The following is a 20,883-nucleotide window of genomic DNA, read 5'->3' on the forward strand; positions in this document are numbered from 1 at the left end:
GATGCATACATGAGAAATTGAGATATACATGTAGATGCATTGTATCTTATTATTAATATTTAGAATTTCTTGGTTTTATGCTAGTGTTAGTTGTCTTTATGGTTGTAGGTTGTAGTTAGATGAAAGGTGAATTATCATAGTGTCATATGTTCCTTACATAGCAGTCAGAGCCAACATAGCCTTGTGGACACGAAAGTGCTCACAGTTTTATTATGGCTATGCTCATATTACATGGAAGCAGAAAATATGGAGGAGATCATAGATCTGGTGTGCTAGCATGCTGTGAATCTGCTGCTGTTTGGCTCCCCTCATAAGCAAGCTCTTGTGCTGCTTGCTGCGGGCTATGAGTCGGCAGTTAGCAGGAAAACTCTGGCACAAGACACGGCTCCCCTACTCCATTTTCATATGCACTGCTGTTATTGAAAATGATTAGTAAGCATCCAGCATGTTTAAGTATCAGAAGGGAAATGTGCTACCCTCTGCTTTTCCCTGGGAGACTATTTGGGTTTGGGACTTTGTAATTTTTAAATATGTGTGCGTCAATATTACGCACAGCCTGTGTGGATTTTCACTGATGTTATTGAATAATATTAACTACACACACTATATCAATATGACAATTGCCAGGTTTCCATTTTTTTTGTTCTTTAAGGTGTGACATATCATCTCTAAAAGGTCTATGTTATTGAATGTTTCTAATTTAGAAGGTTCTATTTTGTTACATAATACAAGTTCTTTCTTGTAAAACAGCTGCCAAGCTGTCATGTTTTACATACTTTCATAAATTCCTACATGTATACTTTGCATACTTATTCCTTATATACATATTTTAATACATATAATCAAGCAATATGGCATGAGAGAGAGTGGGGTTGGTAAAGGATATACCCATGGCTGTGATTTGGCCGTAGGTTGTAGTTTCAATCTTCGTCTTGGCGTGTACTGTTGTCAAGCAATGCAAATGTCACTCTTCAGCCAAGTCTAGTGACAGAGGCTATGTGTACACAACAATTTGTATACTTGCTTATCTTTACAATACATGTTAATTTGAACATTCACCCTACTCCATTTACTCCAAAACTGTCAAATGTGATCTTATGAATTCGCTTCTCTCTCAATATGAAAGAATGGGATGTCATGTTTAACAATTCAATGCAAAATGCTTTACTAGCAGGGAAGAGTCCAAGTGGGGATATATTGGGATATCCCTACTCATGGCATGCCTCTCATCCAATCAGATCGTATGACAACTGTTTTCCAGTGGGCACTTTACTGTATGTGGGTACAAACACCTACTGTAGGTTTCTTTCCTCAAGTCTGTAAGCCAGATGTTGTGCTGCTTTAAACTTTATCATTCATCTGTCAGAGTCAGTTGAAAGGGAATGTAGATTTATACTTAACTCGACAGTGTAACAGGCATTTATTTTCTGAATATCTATTGTGTGGTTGGTGTTTTTTATGCATTGAAAATATTTTCCCACATATCTTCTCAATTTAACAGTCCTTTTGCTAGTACTAAATATTTTCCCCATTTCCTATATATGTTAGGAATGGTTTGCCTATGCATGTAAATGATTAGAAATGGTGATAAATCCTCAACAGGGAGAACTCAATAACCTCTTACAAACTGGACTAATTTGTAATTTCAACCCCCCAGGGTACACCATAAGCACATAATGCTGATCAGAGTTGCAAATATTGAAAAAAGACGTCTTTGGAATATCAAACAGATGACTGCATTCTTAAAAATTAAAAATGAATTCTAAGCCCATGTCTATCTCCCAAAGTACTGTATGAAAACCACTGGAGGCCCATGACTTTGACTGAAATGTTTTGTTCCCTGAATTCAGACCTTGAATATCGACAGTGAAGTGTGAGGGTGTGCTTTCATGCTTCAATTAACCTGCTTTTCTCCTGTCCTCAAATTGTCTAGCAGAGGTTCTCAACCTTTTTGAGCACACCAAAGGTCAAACCAAAACGCCAAGGCGCGCCGACTTATGGCTAATGATTATGTTGAACGTCACAAACATTATTATAAGCCATAACAGCCGGGTCTTCAGTCTTCATATGCCCATATTTTGTTCCATACAAATGAGTGTTGAAGAGCTGAAAAAGAAAGGCAAGTTATAACGTTGTTCACAGTCTGGGAAAGGAGATTTTATGCAATTGCTCAACAAGGGAAAGGGTCCAATTCTGTTCTCACTCCTCAGCTGTTGCTGGATGGCTAAATCTAGCAATTGCAACATACAGTAAGTAGTAAAGTATTGTGGCAGGCCTGCCTAGAATGAGTCATAAGACGGATCCCAGTTTCCCATCATACAATCAAACTGAGAAGGTAGCCTACTAAAGACCAGATTTTTTAGTAAGAAGCTGTGTCATTGATGCATTTAGAAACACCTCTCTAGACAAAAACCTAGACAAAGCCTAGACAAAAACACGGTGGATTCCTTAAAATTCCACAGCACATTTGTGTCCCTCGGCACCTCTGTTGACAACCATAGGTCTATTAGTATAACTTCAAACTTTCAACCAAACCCGTATTAGATATGATAGAAAGTAATATATCTTGACAAGCCTAATGGGGAGAATGATAACCTTTTCATTCCTCTTTCAAGAATTTACTGATGAGGAGTCTAGCCATGTTTTAATGGGCAATAGTCGACAGTGTTTATTAGCAGCATAATGCCCCGTGATTTCTCCTAATCCCCGCTAACAATAATCAGATACACTTGGATATATTTAGGACTAGTGAAAGTGTTGGCAGGGCAGGCCGGTTGGATGAGCCTGCTTGTGTCATGCTCTGGGCCTGGGGTATATGCAATTTTTCGATAGAAAGCATCCCCTCATGGTTTTTCCATCTTATTTTTTATATATTTATTTTTCTCTGCACCTTTTTTTCCTGGAGCTCTAAACGACCGCTCTAATCTGTAAACAATGCCTTTGCTGGTGTGATTTTTTCTCTCTTTCTGGCTCTCTCTCTCTCTGGCTCTGTTTCTCTCTCTCTCTCTCTCACTGTCAAAGCCACATGTCAGCAATTTCTCGCAGTCTAGACTAAAAAGCTTTTTTTCTCCCCAACTTTCTTTCATTTCTCAGCCACTGAAATGTTAGATGTGTGGGTTAGGCCATGCTCTACTGTGCTTTTGCTCAGCCGTACTATATGCTGTGCTGCTGCAGACGAGGTGGCTGCATGTAAACGATCTCCCCTCTATGCGCCTGATTATTGCTGTCTCTCTTCCACACAGAAATCAGATTCAGTAACGATGCCACCAGCTGCCTCTCCAACAGATCAAAGCTCCAGATTGACAAAAGCCCGGTAAGCGTCTTGTCCCGGAGAATCCCGGCGCCACATCGGACACATCAGGAATGAATGACAGTGTGAAAGGTTCTGTGGAGAGTAACGGACTCTCTGCAGTGACACATCTGACCCACATCTGGGCCACTGCTGTTTCAGAGTCCCCTCTTAAAGGGGGATTAAGATTAGCCAGTGGCTAGCGGCAGGTTTCCTATTGTTCTCTGTGGTTCGGGAGCAGAACGGTGGCAACGCTGGCGTAGCGCTAGCGCTGAGCTAGCTGAGCGTTGAACGTAAGCGTATTTAATTGACAAACCGTTTGTGTTGCTTAGAACGAGAAAAAATTATGGTCTGAGCGTTGCATTAAGTTTGCCGCTGCCGCTTGCCACTGGCTGATGTGATCCCCGCCCTTAGTGCAGGTCTTTGTGCTCACTGTGTTATCAGCATCCAAATGGACACTAGTGTGAAGGATGTGATTGGCCAAGTGACTCAATACTGAAACATTTTTGGCATGGGACGGTGGTGGCCCCAGAGGCAGAGGAGTTGTTCAGTAATTGGAAGGATGCTGGAGCCTGTCTCCTCTTGAACCTTCCAAAGTGTCCTTGAGCTGGACTCTGAACACCAAACGGCTCCCGATGTGGCCATTGGTGTGTGTAGAAATGGATGAATGAGAGGCATTACTTTTTAAAGTGCTTTGCGTCCTCAGAGGAGAACCGTTTACCATTTTTACCATGGGAAAAGGTCAATTGTTTGCATTCATATTTGCATATCTAAAGGGTAAATTAATGTAACACAATCTGTCGAAACACGAGCCATGGTGTTTACTGTACTTTCAGTGTGTTTTTCATTTTGTGAGCCGATGAATCATAGACGGGCTTATCATCTCGGTGTTTACAACATAAACATCCAGTGAGTGAGCAAACATGCACAGACAACAGCAGCTGTGAGGGCAGAGGGGGCAGATTTCTTTCCGCAGCCACTTTGGCGACATGCTTAACTGTTTAAACTATTTGTGTTTGCTTCATTTGGTTACCAAATGTGTATCTGAAAAGCACAGTATGGTCAACATTCAAAGGCATTGTAATGCCACAAAACCTCAGCAAAACCTGTAAGCTATGCAGCGTTGCTAATTTGGACTTTCTCTTTCAGTGCCCCTATGCCATAGAGGAGGACTCTGAGGGCGACAATGACTCAGAGGAGTTCTACTATGGCGGTCAGGTACTGTATTTCCTCTTGATCGTCACAGACATTCATATATTTCTTTTCGAAAGCGTATGGCGTAAAAGCCATCCTCAGTCCTCAAAAGGTGATCTATTTTTCTCAAACACTCCTAGGCTTCATCCTTCATTTCAGCCTGTTCCCAAAGTTAATGGTGAATGTAGATCTACGCAGAACTTTGAGTTAACTCAATTATTTTTTTGGGGGGGGTGTCTCTGCAGTGACTGCTGCTCAAAAAAAGGCGGTACTTAAAAGGCGGTACTTAATCTCTCTCTCTCTCTCTCACTCTCTCTCTTTACTTTCTTTTACAAGTGCACACCATGAGCACTCAATCTAGACAGACCATCCCGCACCCCACGCACTAAAGTCTAGACAGAGCCAACCCATCCCCTTTCTTCAGGCATTGTGCCCTGTGTGTCTGCCCATATTTTTCTGAGGTGAATTCTCTCTGATTGAAGGTGCCCACTGATTCAAAAGGCTCGGGGTGGGGGCGGAGTGGGCATAAAAAGAAAGTGCCCCACCTTGCTGTAGCACTTGAGAATGCAGAGCTGGGATCTTTGGACGTTCAGTCTTCAGGTTTGTATTAATTATAGCGACGGTAAAACAAGTGAATGCCATTAAAAAGAGGAGAAGAGAGAGCATCTGAGAGAGAGAGAGCGTTTGAGAGAGAGAGACAGAGAGAGAGAGATAGAGAGAGAGAGACATTTCTCTCTCTGCGCAGCTTCTCGTTTGATGGGGGAGAGTTATGTGGCAATTTATCACTGGGAGGGAGCGCAGGGGAAGGCTTCCATCATAACAGCCCAGGCGTCCGCGCCAACGCGGGTGCCTCTCCGTTAAATGAGTCGTGTGGCCGGCGTGGGGATAGTTACGGTGGCGGCGGCGGTGGCTCCATTAGTGGTAGGCCTGAACTCGTCGTGCCCTCCCCGGACGCGTGCTCGGGGGCGTGGGGCGCCCTGCCGTGACTGATTAGCGTGCCAGCTCCTAGATGATGATGCATGGCGGTCGGGCGCTCTGCTGGCCGCTGTCGGTGCCACTGCGTGGCAGTCAATCACTGTAATGTGCCCATTACCCACTGACATGCACTCTGTTGTTCTGCAAGTGTTGGATTATTGGAAAGTGCTGCTGGGGGCTGGTACAGGGTGTTGTGTATGCCATGAGTATTCTAGAACATTCCTTTGGAACATTTGTTGCTTCCACTTTATTTTGATCTTTTGACAGTATGTTGACAGTGAGAAATGCAGTTAGGGATAATAGTTTGTTAGTTCAACACTGTGACTGAGGGTTGTATAGGGTGAAGGGTGGGGGGTAGGGTCAGCTTATTAAAATCAACTCACTTATGTTGACAGACAGAAGAGCACAAGGTGATTTAATGATTGTTTATAGAGTAGGGGAAATGAGCTCTCCAACAGAAGTGGGGGTCTTTTTGGGGGTCCTTTTGGGGGAAATATGGCGGTTTTAAGAGAGCTGTGGCTTTCAAAAATGCTTTGTCATGAGTGCTATTGTTTTGTTCTCATTTTAGGTCGGTAAGTCACTTTGACACTAAAAGTGTACTCCTACTTCATGACATTGTATGATATCTGTCACAACCATGGATAATGTAAGGTGCCAGGGTTGATATCACTTTGTTGTTTGTTTTGTGTCAAATGCCATTGGCGTCATTGATCAGGGTAGCTTGGATGTCCCCTGACTCTGCCACTGTTACTGTATGATTATCTATCCTCTGCTGTTGCGTACTTAAAGCAACACTACAGGTAAAGCACTTTTCCTCTGTTGCACACACGCTATTTGTTTATCCAGCACCGGCTTTGCAAATAACGATGTCCACAGACACGGTAGAGTATGTTTGATGATTTTATGAAAGTATGATGTATTGCGACATCAGAAGCAAGTCAAATTTGTAGTTTCTTATGTCTCATTCCATCGAACTGACCCGGTTTGGCAAACTTACAGTACATAGTGTGGTTATACATTACATTTAGCAGAAACTTATTGACCAAAGTGACATATGTCAGCTATAGGGATCACATTGTCCCCGGAGCAACTTGGGGTTAAGTGCCTTGCTCAAGGGCACAGCGGTGGAAGCCGGGAATTGAACCCACAACTTTCAGGCTACTGCACGCTAGCCCAGCTCCTTAACCACTACACTACCACCACTCCCATTTATAGCCGATAGAGGGCTGTGAAGCAAATGCAGAAGTGCCGTTCACCCTGTTACGATTTTGGAAACATTATTTTAAGGTACAAAAATCTCTTTGGTGTTGCTTTAAACCATGGATAATTCTGTGTCAAGTCAGAGACGCAATTTCTGTAGTGCATTGTGCTTCATATGTGCCTCTCTCTTGTATACAGGCAAATTAAATTCTTCATTTTGATTGTACTTCTCAGTGACTGGATCTTGTGTCTCACTTTGGTATGCCATATTTTTACCAACAAACGGCAAGTGGAGTTGAACGGAAGTTCACAAATATTTAAAATAGAAAGGTGTTTGTGTCTTGGACGTTTTTATATATGAGCCATTACCTGCTCATTTGTGCGTGAAGCGCTGTGAGGAGTTGAAATCACATATTTTCCTGGATATTGATGTGGTCGGCGAGACAGAGTACAAAGAGATGAGTTTGTAGCCGTTGGAGGTTATTTATGCAATTTCTGCACTACCCTCGAAGTTGGTGCTTTGGTCTTCCTGACAAGTGTTTTTGAAATTGTGATTACAGGATAGGCACCCAGAGAACTGCAGGAGAGATATGCTATCTCTTCATTTTTATTTTTTTGTGGGAGTTATCTTGACAGACAAATAAAAAGTGTTTTGGTCGGTCCGACTCTGTTTAAGAAGCCATTTTTTAATCCCAGCTGCCTATATTCAAACGCCATCCTGACAGCTTCAGGGATTCACTGCCGACGAAGCTCATACAGATCCTCTGATTACTAATTTGTGCAGACACCTCAGAGGACCCCTCTCCCCCAAAATGAAATAAATAAATAAATAAAACGTTCAAATCTCCCTGCCTTCCCCTAATCATCTCCGGGAAGAAAAAAAGTTGTTGATTAAAACAGAGCTCCCCGGACATTTAGGCTCAGAGTGTAGATCGGGAAGCGAAAAAGTGGCTCCATCATTTGCTTAATCTATTTGCTTACTGTATGTGTGCAGGGGAATTTACACAATGTCCTCAATCACACAAAACCTGCTCTGTAGCAGTTTACCCGCCGATGGAATACAGGCAAGTGGGTGCATATTTTGGGGGGCGGGGGATGGGGTTGGTCATTGTGAATGGCCTTGGTCGTCGTCCTTTTTGGCTTGGGCAGGCATACTCCTAAATAATGGGTTCTTTAGCTTTTCCTGGAGCACCATTTCTCTCCACAAGGACTCATCTAATGGTGCCAGGGACATTTAGCTCCATATGCTGAGCCATCTGCTAGTCTATGTAGAACTATTCAAGGATAAAATAGCATGGAACAAAATAGACGGAAGGCAGAGCTTTATACTGTGTTCTTGAGGAGGCGTCAAGCTGACCTTGTATGTGTGTGTGTGTGTATGCGTATGTGTGTGTGTGTTTATCTGTGACAGGTGAGTTATGATGGAGAGCTCCACAAACACCCACAGCTTGAGGCCGACCTGGCAGCGGTGAGAGAGGTGTATGGACATCACGCAGTGTCTCTCAGGTAGGATGCCAGCCAGTTCCCCTTTCAAATAAAACAAGAAAAAAACAAGCCTATTTACTCAAACTCAAAGCTATTGCCAATTTCAGAAGAAAAAAAAAACACATTTACTTGTAAGTATGATATAAAATGAGTTATGCAACTGAACTAAATGACTAGAAATAATGGATTCCACCATTTATGTCCAGTCTAAAGAAACAAGTGCCAGGTTATAGAAAAACAGCCGTTGTGGAGAACTTTATGGAGAACTGTCCATTTTAAACACATCACTCACCCTCCTCCTCTTGCACCACAGACACTTCACCTTCGAACCTTGTAACCCCTCACATACACATGCCTCTTGCCTCTGAAACTACTTCCCCAGAGGCCACATCTGTAAACTTGCACCTATAACCTATGGCCAGCCACTAGCTGTCCACCTCACTGTCTGCAAGACATGACCGTTGCTTCATCTATTCTCTGCCCATCTTTTCCTCAGTTACTGCAATGCACTGCTGTTACCTCCACAAGACAAGCAGCTGTGTGTGTGTGTGTGTGTGTGTGTGTGGGTGGATGGGGTGTATGTGTGTGTGTGTGTGTGTGTGCGTGTGCGCGCGCGCGCGTGTGTGTGTGTGTGTGTGTGTGTGTGTGTGTGTGTGTGTGTGTGTGTGTGTGTGTGTGTATTTGTATGTGTAAGTGTACTATGACTCACTTCCCAGATCTGCTTTAGAGAGCTGAAGGGAAACCATGCTAAAAGCTGAAGAGCTGAACTGATGCAACAGGACTGCCATCACATCTTGAGATCCTGACGAATCTTGCCCGAGCTGAGTGCATTTCAGCCTCAGTCAATCAGGGCTTAGTGTCGGAGGATTTAGGAACCCAGACCCGGGCTTTGCCGTAATCAGCCACAGATGTTCCCTAATTGCATTACAAGAGGCTTGAGGATGAGAGTAAACAGGATTGGCTGTGGCAAGTGCCCAAGGAGGAAGTGATGGGTGTGTTTTTGATTGTGATTGAGGAGGTGCCTGTGCTGGGCTATGGCCCGTCTCACCTCCCGCGGGCCTGCCGCCATGGGGAACCTGCAGGAGCCAGGAACTAAACAGCAGGAAATAACCTGCTTCCCCTCCCCTGCTCCCACCTGGCCCAGCACAGTGTTTCCCACAGAATTGAATTCCATTTGTGGTGGTTGGTTTGCAGAATTAACTTGAATACAACAGTTTTTAACAAATTAGCACAGCGTGGTTATTATGCTAACCAGATTTAAGCACAATTTAGTACAACCTGGAAAATCATTGTGTGGTGGTCAATGTTGATATTGTGGTGGGCCGCCACAAAAAAGTCAGTGTATGGGAAAGACTGCAGCAGGGAGGGATGACAGGCCCCCTACTGTACTGTACGTCAGGGAGACGAATGACCAGCAACCCCCAGGGAGCCCACCAAGCCTCCCTGCCCCACAGGCCGGCAGGAAGCCCCGGCTCACCTCCACCAAGTGATTAATGTGCTACAGGGCAACTGGCTGCTCCAAAACACTCATGTGTGTGTCAGCATCCTGCGAAAAAGGGGGCAGGGGAGGGAGTGGACGGGGTCCTCTCAAGGTCATGACTACCACGTTAGAGGTCACTCACCCCTCTCCACGCTCCGTCTCAATCTGCGCTGGTCTATGAACGAGCGAATGATCGACTGGGGGCTATCTGGTATGTATTGGTGGAGAGTCTCATTCGAATGGCACTCCAATGGCATCTGTGGGGGGCCCCACCTGGAGCACTGCAGTCCGGTAGCCCGTAACAGTCGTCCTCCGCTCCCTCAGTCCGAGAGCAGACAGGACACCTCAGCCTCTGCTTTGGTTGCTTCTGACGTGGCGATGGTCTAGCAGCCGTGACGGCCGGGCAGAATGACGAGTGTGAGAGTTTCAGTCTATTTATAACCACTCCCAGTTTGCCTATCACAGAAGCATCGCTTTGGTCTCAGCACTGCTTGTACTGTATGTGTGTGTGTGTGTGTGTGTGTGTGTGTGTGTGTGTGTGTGTGTGTGTGTGTGTGTGTGTGTCTGGGCTTAGATGTTTGGATCTGTCGATGTTTGCAGATCAGTGATTTTTAGCGTTCCGTGTGGCTACGTCCTTGTGCTGAGAGCAATATAAAATCTGTGTCCCACTTACCATGTATAAAAATACCTGGAGTCAGAGACAGATCCTTTACCCTCTCTCTCCTTTTCTCTCTCTCTCTCTCTCTTGCTTCCTGGCTGATACAAAAGCGTCATCTCTGAACACCTCATCACTACCTCACACCTTATTCCCCTGTCAAGATCTCTCTCACTTCAACTTCTTGTATTTTTAATGTGTTGCTTTCAACAGAAGGTAACGCGTCAGTTTTCTTTTCTCAGTTTCCCACCATTGCCAGAAATAAGGTACCGGGGGTTCAGTTCTGCGCTGCGGGTATTAATGCTATGCTAAGTGGCGTTCATTGGCTCAGTACAGGATCACACGGCTCCAGACAGGGCTCAGGGTTCACGAGCCCTAGTGTGGAAAAGTCTCTCTGAGGGCCGGAGGAGAGGATTAGCTGTCTCGAGCGGCCAGGCTTTGCAAATGGGGTAACCATGGTGACAGTTCAACCCAGGGGAGTCAGAGTAGCGATCTGATGACAAGCGGTCAGAATGCCCCTCCGCTGGAACCTTATTGGCAAGTGACCTGCGTCAGAGGTTCATAGCACTGGTGCTGATCTTCTTTTCTATTAGAACCAATGATATCTGCTGTCCCTTTCATGATCATGATTCATGATCACATCATGAAGACCATAGTGGACAGACATGGAGAAATGGACAACTAACAGGTCTATATGTCAAAGTAAAGTAACTGTTTTTATCCAAAGTGACACAGACTTGCTACTGCGAGTTCAGGGATTGACCTCAAGCCGACTGATTGTCATACGGTAATGCTACCACTGCTTCATCATATCTATATACTGTACAACTGCAAACAACAGACACTCAGTATCGCTAAATGCACAGCATCTTGATTCAAACCAGATGACTGGTCTACCCTCTAAAGGCTCTCATCCCCTCTCATCAGGCCCTGTGTGAGTGGACTGTGCTCTGGGCATCTGGACAAACAGGAACCACAGCAATCTTCATAACTCAGACCCCGCTGCTGTTGAATAATTTGATTGGCTGTGAACTTCATGACACCGCTCATAAAACAAGGTGTCTCGAGACTTTACGATCTGGGGTTGACCGCATTATCTAAGGGCCACCCCCAGCTTTTGTTATAATATGATCACATGATTTATTTTGCTCTGGTTTGTAGTCCCCTGTACCGAAGATGTTCTCTCAAGGCAGTCCACACTTGTCCACAAGTTTGTTTTGACCAGTTCTGCTGTTTGCGAACACCCTGGTGGACACAAGCCAGTAGACAAATGTTAGACACATCCCTTGTTTTCTCAGAAGTGAGCAACGAGGGCATTTCTGCAGGCATCTATCTTAAGCTTGGACGGACTGAGGTGTTTACAGTCTGCATGGCCAGCCTTGGGACCCTCTGATTTGCGGGATAAGCAGCTGCTTGGGGTTGGTCCGTGGTGGGCTGGTGTAAATTTGGGATGATGCAGTGAATCAGTCCAGGGCTTCTGGGAACTTCACGGGCCTCACCCTGCTCTATGATGCTGTGGGTCTTTGGCAGTGCTCTCCACAACTACAGCTTTACAGCTCCTTAACATAAATGCTGGAGGGCATCCATTCATCATTAGGTTGTCTTTCTGGGTTAGCTGTGACATAGTGTTTTTGAATGTGATTCTGCAAGGATGGTGTCATTGTGTGTGTGTGTGTGTGTGTGTGTGTGTGTTGTGTGTGTGTGTGTGTGTGCCCCATGTGTTAACCTCATCAGTATATTGTCTTGGCCCTAGTTCAGGCCCAAAATTGCAAAAGATGCATAAAAAAAAACACGGTAGTGACTGTGTGTGTGTGTGTGCGCGTGTATGTGTGTGTACCTGTAGGTGTTAAATGGATGCAGGTGCACCACCTGTCAGAAACAAATCGGCAGTTTGGCCAAGAGCTGATGAGCAAAACCAAAGCTCCATACTGTACCGCCCTCTCAGTACCATGCTGTTAGCCAATGAAACACACACACACATACACACACACACACACACACACACACACACACGCACACACTGCACACCCCCACTGACACGTAATGCATGTTCCCAGCGTGCCCACGGTGGTGTGTCAGCGTGTGTCGTGATGATGATGTGGATAGTATGCTGCAGAAACGCCGGGTGTTTTACTCCCATCAGCTGTTCGCCTTGGTAAGCGGATGAGTCATCTGGCGCCACCCGTCCTCCAAATGTCATGCTCTGTAATAACGACCACAACAAGGCTCCTTTACCCAAAATATCATGTTACTGGCGAAAGGATGACGTTCATAGCATGTTACAAAAAAGGGTGACATTTTACCCGTTTTCATGACATTTAACCTCCTTTTCTTCCCTAATCAGGGAATATGGCGCCATTGACGACGTGGACATCGACTTACACATAGATGTCAGCTTCCTGGATGTAAGTGTCATTTGATCGTGCCATAGATATCGTTTGTATAGTGAGGCAGCTGAGGTGAGCTTCATTTGGCAGCTTTGTTTCGAGTTTTTGGACTAACTGGAGAGAGCATGTGGAGCCTGCCTGGCATGTGCTTGGCGTTAGCGGAACTCATTCCTTTTTGTGAGCCATTTACTCTGCCTCATTAAGGTCTCCGCACACAGGCTTCGCCATGAGTGTTCGATTGCATTAGATTCCATTCTTTTCAACACAACCCTGCACACCAGCTTAGAACTCCACCGCCGCCACCGTCTTGATTGCGAATCAGTTCTATTTTTGTCTGTGCCGTTCAGTAAAATCCATTGTTTATTGAATGCTTGACAGTTTAAAATGTTGGCGCTGGGTTGCATAGGCAAGTGACAGAGAGTGTCGGTGCGGTCATGTCTATACTGCGTCTATACTGTATGCAGAACGCTTTATAGTTTTTATAAGCATCACTCCTTCATCTCATCTCTCTCCATCACTCCCTCCTTCTCTCTCCCCCTCTCTCTGTTTTCACCATCCCCAGGAGGAGATTGCTCTGGCCTGGGATGTGATCAGGATGGAGCCTGTCATCGTACGCCTACACTGCTCTCTGACTCAGTACCTGAATGGACCAGGTCAGCTTGCTCCTGCACGCATTTACACACCTGCTCTCCCACACACACACCGTCTTTTTTTTTTTTTTTTTTTTTGAAGCAATCTGTGCACACACACACACACACATACACACACACACACATACATATACACAAGTGTATGCAATGTACAAATGCATATACATGCACATTGCACACATGCTTTCATACGATCAAATATATATATACACACACATGCAGATGCACTAATACAGTCACATATGCACACACACACACACACACACACACAGGTGCACACACACCATCTCTCACACCCACACACAGCAGGTAAACAGGACTCCCACGAGGCTTTGGCTGTCTGTCAGTCCTCTGCCAGACTCTCTGAGCTACTCTGCAAACCTGACGCTGGCAGTGCCCTTGGTAGTGGCTTTGCCTCCCCCTGGGGAGCGCGCTCATTAAAAGTTTAGAGGATGAAGGAGCGTTGTGTGTTTTTTTCCTTTTCTACTTAAAAGTTTATCTCAGCTACTTCCCATCAGTTCCCCGTTGACGTTTAATCAATCAAGGTAGTTTGTCTTTTGCACGGCTAATGGACACAACAGTATTTATCTGTGTCAAAGGCCTGATGTAGAGCTGGGGCGGGTTGAGTCGTGACTTCTGTAGCTAGTCTGATGTGGTGAGATAAAATTAGCTGGCCCATTATGTATGTATTAATTCAGATCTGATAGAAATGCTTTTTGGTATTACTGTGATTATCATTGATGCATATAGCTAAAGAGACGTGTTACATGAAGCCAAGTCCAGATTTGGAGTGTCTGGTATTGCCATTTGCAGTGGTTAGCTATTAGAGAGTACTCTTGGATGTAGATGTAAAGGCTGTAGTCTCACTTAAACTGAAGTAGCACTCTGGCATCATCTCACTTCTAGTTCCAACCGTGGACGTCTTTCAAGAGTCAAGGAAAGAGCGCTTTGGACTCGGACATCAACTGAAAAAGTAGGTTCCGCTTTTTAAGCCTTTTTATGTTGAAATATGTCTTATTATATTAATGCATAAATGTTGTGTTCTTTATTTACACACAAAAAAAACTGTCAAATGTTCAGAGTAGAGTTGTATTGCTGCACCCTGTATTGCTGTGTGTACGGTTTTGTGTAAATATGTATTGCACCAGCGATTCCAGCAAAGTTTCTGTCACCTTCCCAGTATTTTCTTTATGTGAAAGTGAAGTGAAACAGAGTGAAAAAGAGAGCTATTCCCAGTGCCACTTCCCTTAGATGTGTCCAGTGTTTGATGTAATAGTTGTTTGTGTGTGTGTGTGTTTGTGTGTGTGTGTGTGTGTGTGTGTGTGTGTGTGTGTGTGTGTGTCTCCCGCAGGATCATGCAGACGTTTGTCACTCAGCAGTGGAAGCACCAGGGCAAAGAGAAACAGAACTGCCCCCATGGCAAGAAGCCAAGCGATAAGAAGGTCAAGTCCCCACTGCACATCTTCTCCACCCTTCGCAGGTAAGACCTGACAGGCTGGGAAAAGACAAGAGTGTGGGGGAGAGAGAGAGAGAGAGAGGGCAAAGAGAGAGAAAGAGCGAGCGAGAGGACAAAAGAGAGAGAGAGAGAGAGAGAAAGAGAGGACAGAGAGAGAGAGAGAGAGAAAGAGAGGACAGAGAGAGAGAGAGAGAGAGAAAGAGAGAGGGCAAAGAGAGAGAGAGAAAGAGAGAGAGAAAGAGAGAGAGAGAAACCTTGACTGATGTCTTAGTGTGTGTGTGTGTGTGTATGTGTGTGTGTGTGTGCGTGTGTGTGTGTGTGTGTGTGTGTGTGTGTGTGCGTGTGCATGAAGGGCAACATTCATCGTGTCAGCCCACATCCTGTGCCACTGATAATTTCATCAGGCAAATTCTCACAAATACACATCCTGTTTGTTTCCAGACTCTCTTGTGTGTCTATTTGTTTACTGATCAGAGTGGCAGACAAGTACCAAGAGAATACCTGCAATGTCTGTCAAATTGTATGTGTTTACCTGCACTGACAATAACATTTTGAAACTGATGGCTGGTTCATTGTAGTCAGTCTGGCAACTTTTTCATTTTTCCATTTTTGATGGATGATGACTAATTGTAGCCTGAAAATTCCAGACCCTGGTAATCTAGAAAGATTAAGGGTCTGGCCACGAACAATGTAATGGCCCAACTCGAGGGGCAGCACCAAGCATGCATTTGAAAATCTCACTGCGCACAATTGGATAACACTAGACCAATGTTTACTCTGAATGATTCTGGACTTCGACGCAATTGGATAACACTACGACCAATTACTGACCTCCAACGTTGCAGCGCTGTCGTCATCAGTTTAGCTCGCATCTGGCCCACATATATCAGATACGCCGATTTGATTGGTTCCCCAGGATGCAAGGGGTAAAAGTAACGTGCATCATTACTCATTGCCAGAGTGTCTCACAGAGACAATTCCATTGTGCTCTTGTGAGAACTCTGGATTTCCAGGGTAGACTAATTGCTGAAAGAAGTAGTAAATAGTAGTGAATAGCAGCAGTAGTGATACATTTAAAGTCAATTAACAAACATAATCATTGCATTACATCTAAGGGTCTTATTTTATTTAAGACCTATGAGTCCTATTTTGCCATTTTATGGTTATTTCATTTTTTTCCTATGAGCTTGTAAGGTTGGTAAACAGCTACTGACAGTTACACAGCCTCTTTTGATTACTGGTAGATTCATGTTTCCAGAGAAAATCTAAAAGATAGTTCCAACAGCATTTGTGGTCTCCAACCAGGTTTGCCTCTCCATTTTGTTATCTCATTAAATATCGTTCTGTACAGTTGGTAAGTGTCTGTGTAGCAGACTTGTACTTCCTGTGTGACTTATCACTTTGTCTTGTTCCTGTGGTATGTGGCTAGTGTCTCTTTTATTGTATCTACTGTGCCTGTGACTACAGAGTTGAATTTAGAGGAGCTATCTCAGACACCAGCCTGTCTGATTGTCCGTCTGTCTGTGTGTGTCTCTGCAGGTCCCCCAGCTATCCGCCTCCAGGCTGCGTGAAGAGCAAGAAGAAGCTGAAGCCGGAGCAGGACGGCGTCTCCAAGTCCCACCGCCTGCTGCGCCGCACCTGCTCGGGCGCAGTCAAGTCCGGCGACGCCGCCGACGGCTGCACGGGCGGCGGCAGCGGAGGCAGCCGCTCGCACCGGCTGCTGGGGTCCTCGCTGTCCAGCGACCCCCGTCTGGAGCACCCCCACCCCCAGCTCCCGCCGCACAACCACCCCCACCCGCACCCGACGCCCTCCCTCTCCCTCAAGCCCCACCGGCTGCTCCCGCGGCCCTGCTCCGCCTCCGCGTCCACCCTCAAGCCCGACGACTGCTCCTCGCCCCCGCCGCTGCCTCCGCCGCGGCCCCACAAGCCGCTGCCGCGCTCCTGCTCTGGAGACCCGCACGCTGACCACAACCTCGGGGAGAGCCCTGGAGGCGGAGGAGGAGGCGGAAGTGGAGGAGGAGGAGGTGGTATGGGCAGTGCGCTGAAGCCCCATCGGCTGCTGAGCCGCTCGTGCTCCGGCAGCATGCGGGTGGCCGAGGAGCTGGACGGCCTGCGGCACCACCACCGGCTGCTCAGTCGCTCCTGCTCCAGCAGCACCCGCGTGGGCCGCGCCGACCCCTTCGGCAAGGACTCAGGCACAGCCGGAGATGGAGGAGGAGGAGGAGGAGGAGGAGGAGGTAGGAGGCTCTCACTCACCTCGGGCCTCATCGGAATCCTGGCGCCGTCACTGGCCTCCACCCCAGCTGTGGTGAGATTTATAACTGCACACACACACACACACACACACACACATACACAACCATAGACACAGATACGGAAACATATACAGTACAACCTTATAGAGACACACAGAAACATAGAGGTAATCAAACATGATAAAGAAACACCAACGTAAAGGCTCATAAACACTGGGCACTCAGGCAAAAGCACACAAGGTTATGCTGTTGGGATCATGTTGTTTGTCAACATATATTGAAAATGAAAATTATTGGTACTGGGTTTTATCTCCCCTGCTTTGCCAAAAATGTGTACAATTAAATCAAAATAAGTTTTCATAACCATCACAAATTGGGTTCTCAGAACCATCCCAGGTCTGGAGTAAATTAAAATGTTTTTTTTTCTCCCATTCCTGCTCAGAGGTACCAGAGGCATGTAATTTGTGAAACATTCTTCACTTGATGCAGACTTGAGAATCTTAGAAGCTTCAAAAAGTGTCAATTAAAATGATATGTATTGGAAAACACTTTTGGAGGTATTCCGATGGTCTTAAAAGCCTGAAAAAAATGAGTTCTTTGAATAGACAAGTGAATTGGAGTTCTCTGAATTTGAACATTTAAAAAAAAAAAAAAAAAAACCTTGAAATATGCTTTAAAATATTGGTAACTGTCATACTGTAACCGTTTGTTTTTCTCTCAAAGACCAGATTAAATCTTTCACCTTATCTCAACATTTGCCACATGTCAACATGACATTCATTTGACACATTGAGTCCACATGGCTGTGTGTAGTGTAAGCACAAAGACCATTCTCTGCATAGAACAGCACCAGCTAATTGATATGGAGGGACTGAAATGTGATGAGCGTAGCATTTTCTAGATCGTTTCCTCTTACCGATAACTTGAGGGGCCCAGCATTATCTATGGTGTACATTGCATGGAACTGCTCACTGTTATCAGTCATTTTAATGCACCACCTACTGTATGTGTTTTCTTCTCTCCTCCAGCCACCCAACAATGGAGCCAAGTGTATACCAGTGCGAGATAAAGGCTTCCTGGTTCAGGTAAACGCTCTCTGCATTCACCCAGCGCAGCGCTTTTCTCTCACACAATGGCCAGCTCATCATTACTAAACCGCTGAACAGTGGCTGCATCATATACATTACACTCCCCGGGCCTGGATCGAATGAACTTGCCCTTGCCAAGCTGTCAAGGCAATTAATTCCTGGGCTATTTAAATCCCGGGGCGGGGGCCTTATCTTAACACATTTCTTTCCTTGTCACTTTTCCGCCTTGCAGACGATGGAGTACGCCCAGCAGCGGATCCCGGTCCTCAATGAGTTCTGCGTAGTCTGCGACGAGCCGCACGTCTTCCAGAACGGACCCATGCTCCGAGTAAGTGTCCGAGTTTGCCCCAGCTCTGTTACCTCTCATCGCCCTCATCTCAGAACGCTGGAAGAACACATGAAATCAAATACAGCCCTTCATGAAACTGAGCTGAACACCAGGCTATAAAAGTGGTTTGAACAGACATTCCATTGGTAATGGATTGTCTTGCACTGTGTATGTTCTGTATTCTGCAACGCTCTACATCTACATTAGAACTATCCAGAATTCCTCATGTTCACTTTTTGTTAGGCTTCTATGCCTGAGTCTGGGCTACAAACGTTATGTACTGTCTGTGTCGGGCAGCTAAGTGTGAGGAGAACTGTACATTCACCTAACTTAACTTGGAGAGGAGTAGTCTAGTGTCATTGCTCTGTGCTCCGCGCCTCCTTGAAATATTCTCTTTGGCCTCATTCTTTTGGCTCGCCTGGCAGGGTTAAGTGATGGCTCTAATTGACTTTGTCACTTCTCCCCGAGATTGGCGCGGCTTTAATTAAATCTTTCATTAGAGCCCTCTGTTCCCCTTTGTCTGCCGCCAGACCCGAGGCGACCCCAATTAGTTTCCGATGAATGTGGGCACGCCCGCGCCCGCGTCCCTACCTCACCCAACCTAAGGTTCCCTGATGACATGGGGAGGTCGAGGTGCGGCGCGCGCCTCCACCTTAGCCCCTCCATCTTCCCTCCATCTCCGCGGGGGCAAAGGCCAGCTGATGTACCGTAACTCCCGCACTCATCTCATTATCCGGTGCTTTATGAACAGCTCCCCTTCACAGTATATCAAACCAATACATACCACTGCACACACACGCTAAAGGGCTAACGCTCGTATGAACCTCAGGGAGGATTATTATTTTTTCGTCTTCAGTAACGTTATGGAGTGAACGGGTGATTTATAAATGAATGCAGATTAAAATGGGCAGATAAAGAATGATCAGGTTATGAAATGAATGTCAAATTCCCTCAGTCTCCCGTTGCGGCGGGCCACTGATTAGCTTTGTCATTTTGAAAAGGCCAACCTATCGACCAAAGGGGTAAATTAAATCAGCGGTTAGTGGCTAAGAGTTGACTAATTTATACTGTTCGTTTCGCACAGCCACAGAAGATGGATACCAAAACGACCAGATTGCCAGTGCACCCACTCATCATCACACTTAACTGTTCAGATATGAATCATCAGGATGCATTTGTGTGCCATCTGTACACTTAATACTTTGTGGTGTGTGTGTGTGTGTGTGTGTGTGTGTGTGTGTGTGTGTGTGTGTGTGTGTGTGTGTCTAAAGCCCACAGTGTGTGAGAGAGAACTCTGCGTGTTTGCTTTCCAAACATTGGGGGTTATGAACGAAGCAGCTGATGAGATCGCCACAGGAGCCCAGGTACCTTCAACACACTCTCTCACACAGTAAACACACTATCAGAAACGTTTTCTGAAGCATCTTGCTGTTTGCTTTAATGACGGCAGTTAACAAGGGTGTGCGGGCTGTGTTGGGGTAGTTTGGTGGAGCTCCCACTACACCCGTCTCAGCACAGACACCATGCTGGACGCCAGGTTGCCATACACACACACACACACACACACGCACACACACACAAGCTATATACACACACACACATATATTCATATTTGCTTGTTGCATACACTCAGAGTCCTTCACACTCACACTTCAGAGCATCTTGCTGTGTTAAATGACTTCATTATAGGCTAGAGACAAGGGAGATTACGCACCAAAGGGAGCAAAGAATGCTTTTACAACAACTGAAATATCTGGCAGCAGATACAAAGTTTCTGTCATAATCATTTTAATCATTATATTGGCAGTGCTTGATTGCAGAGTCTTAAAGGTCTGTGATTTCTCCTCAATACAGCCTGCAGAGCAGCAGGGAGGAGATGATGGAACACTGACATAATGAGTCTGAGATTTCCATCACTGTATTTTTAGACCCCAAATGTTGCATCTCAACATGGTGCCACAGTTTGTACCACTATATCACCATTTTCCACCAATTGCTGAAAAGTCACATGGTTGAGGTAAATGAATCCCCTTGAAGCTGAAATGGTGTGTGTGTGTGTGTGTGTGTGTGTGTGTGTGTGTTTGTGTTTGCAGGTTGTGGATTTGCTGGTGTCCATGTGTCGCTCCGCACTGGAGTCCCCAAGGAAAGTTGTGATCTTTGAGCCATATCCATCAGTGGTAGACCCCAACGACTCCCAGGCCCTGGCCTTCAACCCACGGGTATGTTCTGTCCTGTCCTGTTCCGTACACCTGACACCCCACAAGCCCCATGGCTGCTTCTCATTACTGCTCACCTAACAGAGGCTCAGTCCCACTGGCTCCATGCTTCGTGCTGCAGTTGCTCAGTAGTGTAGGAGGAGTTTTTTTTGTCTGAGAATGTCGCAAGAGATCTGCACAGAATTGCAACCTGCTCTGAGAGCGCATCTGTTCTGACACAGTCAT

At 45.7% G+C, this 20,883-nt stretch overlaps 1 protein-coding gene across 4 annotated transcripts in view; it reads left to right on the top strand.

Moving 5' to 3' along the window:
• Positions 1–20,883, top strand: part of parp8 (poly (ADP-ribose) polymerase family, member 8) — a 43,773-nt gene that overhangs the window by 10,060 nt on the left and 12,830 nt on the right. For 3 of the 4 annotated variants that reach the window (XM_048243319.1, XM_048243321.1, XM_048243320.1), the window contains 12 exons: positions 3,243–3,313; positions 4,439–4,507; positions 8,070–8,164; positions 12,623–12,683; positions 13,228–13,318; positions 14,222–14,288; positions 14,667–14,795; positions 16,311–17,079; positions 18,055–18,111; positions 18,347–18,442; positions 19,714–19,806; positions 20,536–20,661. In XM_048243319.1, the coding sequence (XP_048099276.1) occupies positions 3,243–3,313; positions 4,439–4,507; positions 8,070–8,164; positions 12,623–12,683; positions 13,228–13,318; positions 14,222–14,288; positions 14,667–14,795; positions 16,311–17,079; positions 18,055–18,111; positions 18,347–18,442; positions 19,714–19,806; positions 20,536–20,661 (1,724 nt within the window). Of the gene's footprint in view, positions 1–3,242; positions 3,314–4,438; positions 4,508–4,761; positions 5,084–8,069; positions 8,165–12,622; positions 12,684–13,227; positions 13,319–14,221; positions 14,289–14,666; positions 14,796–16,310; positions 17,080–18,054; positions 18,112–18,346; positions 18,443–19,713; positions 19,807–20,535; positions 20,662–20,883 lie in introns of those variants that run through there. The other variant, XM_048243322.1, reaches the window with a different exon arrangement.

Source organism: Alosa alosa, chromosome 5, assembly GCF_017589495.1.
Source record: "Alosa alosa isolate M-15738 ecotype Scorff River chromosome 5, AALO_Geno_1.1, whole genome shotgun sequence".
NCBI lineage: Eukaryota > Metazoa > Chordata > Actinopteri > Clupeiformes > Clupeidae > Alosa > Alosa alosa.